We start from the raw sequence: 4683 nt of genomic DNA, 5'->3' as shown, positions 1-4683 counted from the left end.
AGCTAAAAATGAAGTATAAAAACAATTCAATCAGGTAAAGCTTTAAGCATAAAATGTTCATGGGTGTAGGCTACATGACTTTACAAACATTTGGTATTAAATAAATTTCATTCAGTGTCAATTTCAATGTGCAGCAGCTTTTTTTCACGTACTCTATCTAATCTTTTCATGTAATCTAATCTTTTCACATAATTAAAAATTCTCTAATCCAACCTGTTACATTTCTTAATTAGAGTAATTAAATTAACATTTGACTTCTACTCAGTCAACAGCAAGAAGGCTCGCAAAATAATGAAGAACAGATGAAGAGGAGATGGCAATAATACCAAGTATTGGAAGAATACTAAAATCCAACAGTAAAAAAGAATAACTCTTGCTTTTGTATTTGTAGGAAATAAAGATGACCAAATAAATTGTGCATAATTTGTGTTTATGTAACAGCTGTGGTGGTTACAGCATATATCTCGGACTACACTTCCATATGGCATCCTTCCATTCCATATCTGTTTCATTTTTGGAAGGTGCGATGATGGGAATCTGCGTGTCATCAATGCAACCAACCCCACTGGAAATCCTGAAGGAAATTCTAATTATTGGGTTACTTCCAGAGGTTGCCATAAGATGTTATCAAGTGAACGTCAGCGAGGCACACCTTCGTTACCGCTCTGCATACAGCGGCCTTACTAATGTGCTCTGCATCCCCAATATAGAAACCTACCAAATGAATATGCATGTGGATATGGCACAAAAAATGTAACTCCCTACGAATTAATACAGCCTCCTCATCTACAGTATACAAGGACATCCCATTTTTGTCACTTTGACGGTGTCTGGGGTTTGAAGGGGGGAGGTGGGGGAAACAAAAAATAATCTTGTTTACGCTTGCATTAAGATGACTTTTCTTGCCCCATGGCAGATAATTTTACTTGTTTTAAGTAAAATGTACTTAAATGCACTTGTTTCCCCCCAGGAAACAAGAATAAACATCTTAGGCTATATTATTTTTCTCATATAGAAAATGCATCGTGATTTAAGAACTTTTAGATATTTGTACTTGAAATAAGAAAAATGTAAACATCGCTTACACTTTAAAAAGGGGGAGGAGAATACTCAAGCATTTTTGCAGGGTGAATGAATGAATGAGGTATTTAAACATCGCTTACACTTTAAAAAGGGGGAGGAGACTGTAAGAAACTCTGGGTTTACTGAAGAAAACCTGCTCCCGACCAGGGGTGCGTTTCCCAAAAGCATCGTTAGCTAACTATGGTAGTTAGTTCCATTGAAATCTATTGGTAACGACGGAACTTGCGAACCATAGTTGCTTTTGGGAAACGCACCCCAGGTTAGGTTCCTAGAGTAAGTTACCACGGTAACTGATTCTGAGTATAAGTTACCTCTCTTTCAGAAACGGGCTTGACTTACCCTGCTTTCTCGGGTTGACATACCTCCCATTCTGAAACGGAAAACCCAGAGTTTCCCTCATTTCAGGGTTTACATACTCAAAAAGTTTCACTTAACCTCCTTTCTGAAACGGGCCCCTGGTGCTGAGTTTGCATGTGGACAAACGGCCAAACCGCATAGAAAAAGCTGCGGTTTTGATAATACCCTGTGTTCAAAGAAACGGATATGGAATGGAAGGATGCCATATGGAAGTGTAGTCCGAGATATATGCTGTAACCACCACCACCACAGCTGTTACATATACCTGTCGTGTGGACAGGGCCTGAGTGAGAATTATATAAACACTGGGAGTGTTAGTTTAACACTGGAGGTTTTACTGTGTAAATTATGTGAAATATAATGTTGTTGTTTTTTTAACGAAACATTAACACGTTAGACTGCACCCTATAAACACAATCAAGCCTAGAAAAAAAAAATAGTTTACCACCCTTTTAAAGGAATAGTTCACCCAAATATAAAAAATTGTCATAATTTACTTCCGTGCATGCCATAACCTGTATGACCTTCTTTCTTCTGTGAAACACAATAGATGACGTTTTGAATATTGAGTAGTTTGGTACCATTGCCTTCCACTTGTGTGGACAAAAAATTAAAAAAATAAAACATTTCTCAAAATATCTTCTTTTATGCTCTACACAAGAAAGTCTTACTGTTTTCTAATTACTTGGGGATAAGTAAAGTGACGACAGAATTTAAATTTTTGGGTGAAGTATCCCCATGAATTGTTTTGGTTTGGCAGTATTTTCACACAGTTTTTCTGGTTTATAATATAACAACACTCACAGTAGTTTCTCCAGTTTACAGTGTGGATCCTCCAGTAGAGCAGAGAGCAGCTTCACTCCTGAGTCTCCTGGTTTATTACGACTTAGATTCAGTTCTGTCAGGTGTGAGGGGTTTGATCTCAGAGCTGAAATCAAAGCAGCACAGCCTTCCTCTCCAATACTGCAGTCCCACAGCCTGCAGACAGAAAGAGAAAAACAAGTAAAGTTATTAAAAGAAGCAATAATTAAAGGTTTGTTTTTGAAACAATGTCACACTATTAATCTCCATCTCTTCAGTAAAAATATGTCAGATTTGAAAAGTGTGTTTTCCTTTACATTTTCATTACATTTACATGTATTCATTTAGCAGACGTTCCCCATGCGGCCGCGCCATTGAGCGCCCTCTGCCGGGTGTTTTTTGCAAGGAAGGTTTTTGTTTGCTCATTGTTTCTGTTGGACTATTTTTTTCCTAAATACCCCGGCTGGATTTTTGTTCTTTTGAGGAATTTCCCTTTTTGTTTGGACTTATTAAAAATAAACTGTTTTCCTGCTGAAGCCTGCATCTGTGTCCGTGTTGTGTTCCTGACAGAACGATCTGGCCAAGATGGACACAGCAGGCCCAGATTCTGTCAGAACAGCAGTCACCCAGCAGGGAGTTCTTTTGGGCCACCATGTGTCGTGTTTTGTATCTGTCTGCATGTTGTGAGCACATGGTGTTTTGTTTTGATCGTTCGCCGTGTACTCCTCTGTGGCGTTCCTCCCTCCCTCTCGTTACCACCCTTACTGCTCATAATTGGTTGATTTCGCTCACCTGAATTCAATGTTTTGTTCATCTCTCGCTCTGTTTATTCCCATCTTGTGTGTCGTCCGGTGCCAGATCGCTGTTCGCCAGTTCGCCAATGCTCAGCCGCCCCGTCTGGTCCTGTCTAGTCCTGTTAAGTCGTGCCATTGCTCCCTCCCTGTCAGGTTTTTTGTTGCTGCTTCCAGTTGTTTTGTTTTTCTATTTCTCCTTCCTCGTTTCCTAGGCCGGGCATCTGCATCCCCGCAGAAGTTCTCTCGCTCCACTCGGACGCCGGCTCCCTCGCTTCTTCCTTCCCTCTCCGCTCTCTAATTCCCCATGCGGCCGCGCCATTGAGCGCCCTCTGACGGGTGTTTTTTGCAAGGACGTTTTTGTTTGCTCATTGTTTCTGTTGGACTATTTTTTTCCTAAATACCCCGGCTGGATTTTTGTTCTTTTGAGGAATTTCCCTTTTTGTTTGGACTTATTAAAAATAAACTGTTTTCCTGCTGAAGCCTGCATCTGTGTCCGTGTTGTGTTCCTGACAGAACGATCTGGCCAAGATGGACACAGCAGGCCCAGATTCTGTCAGAACAGCAGTCACCCAGCAGGGAGTTCTTTTGGGCCACCATGTAGCCAGACTGACCAACACCACAAGGGAGGTGGAGTTTCTGGCTAACCAAGTAGCTGAGCTTACCACTCACATTCAAGGGCTGCAGCGAGAAGCTGTCCAGGGTGGCCCAGTTCATCCTCTTCCTCGTCATGAGCCTGAGCCCCGATGCAACAACCCACCGCCCTATGATGGAGATCCCAACTCCTGCCGGGCCTTCTTGTCCCAGTGTTCTGTGGTCTTTGCCCTACAGCCACGCACATATGCACTTGAGGAGTCCAAAGTGGCTTTTGTACTGACGCTTCTAACTGGGAAGGCTCGAGACTGGGGAACGTCTGTCTGGGAGACTCAAGCTCCCTGTTGTGCATCATTTGATGATTTCCGCCAGGAGATGGTGAGGCTGTTTGACCGCTCTGCCAGGGGTCAGGAAGCAGCCGACCAACTAGCACGGCTTCGTCAGGGGGGTCGTTCAGTCATGGAGTATGCTATCCAATTCAAAACCCTGGCAGCTTCCTGTGACTGGAATGAAGGGGCCTGTCGATCCATGTTCCGTGCAGGGCTGGAGGATGACATTCAAGATGAGCTGGCCACTCATGACTTGCCGCATGATTTTGACGACCTTATCAATATGGCATTGCGGATCGAGCGTCGCCTTCGCCGCCGCCGTCAGCGCCTGGCAGTTCGTCCGTCCTGGAGGGCAGAGGAGTTGTCTCCTGTTTCCCCTACAGACTCCTTGAACATTTCTTCCACTGAGCCTGAGCCTATGCAGGTGGGACGCCTTCGCCTCACTCCCCAACAGAAGCAGCAACGTCTCGCCCTAGGGCTGTGCCTGTACTGCGGCAAGCCTTGTCACTTTGCATCAGGCTGTCCTTTAAAAGCCAAGGCTCGCCAGTAAAGAGGGGGATCCTGGTGAGCGCTACCCCTTTATTGCATTCCCCCTACTCTCGTACTCTCCTTCCTGTTTCTATTCAGTTTGGTGACTTTTCTAACTCCTGCTCGGCACTGATTGATTCAGGAGCCGAGGGCAACTTTATGGATAGCTCTCTAGCCACCCAGTGGGGGATTCCTGCCAT

General features: G+C 43.8%; 1 protein-coding gene across 1 annotated transcript in view; it reads right to left on the bottom strand.

Moving 5' to 3' along the window:
* LOC107732245 (ribonuclease inhibitor-like) overlaps nucleotides 1-4683 on the bottom strand; it is a gene marked incomplete at its 5' end in the record, with an annotated part of 70896 nt that overhangs the window by 20734 nt on the left and 45479 nt on the right. The window contains one exon of the mRNA XM_016543521.1: nucleotides 2245-2418. Within this exon, the coding sequence (XP_016399007.1) occupies nucleotides 2245-2418 (174 nt within the window). The remainder of the gene's footprint in view (nucleotides 1-2244; nucleotides 2419-4683) is intronic.

Source organism: Sinocyclocheilus rhinocerous, unplaced genomic scaffold (genome assembly GCF_001515625.1).
Source record: "Sinocyclocheilus rhinocerous isolate Xijiao unplaced genomic scaffold, SAMN03320098_v1.1 scaffold909, whole genome shotgun sequence".
NCBI lineage: Eukaryota > Metazoa > Chordata > Actinopteri > Cypriniformes > Cyprinidae > Sinocyclocheilus > Sinocyclocheilus rhinocerous.
Note: the sequence above shows the minus strand (reverse complement) of the source record. Positions and strands in the feature narration are given on the sequence as shown.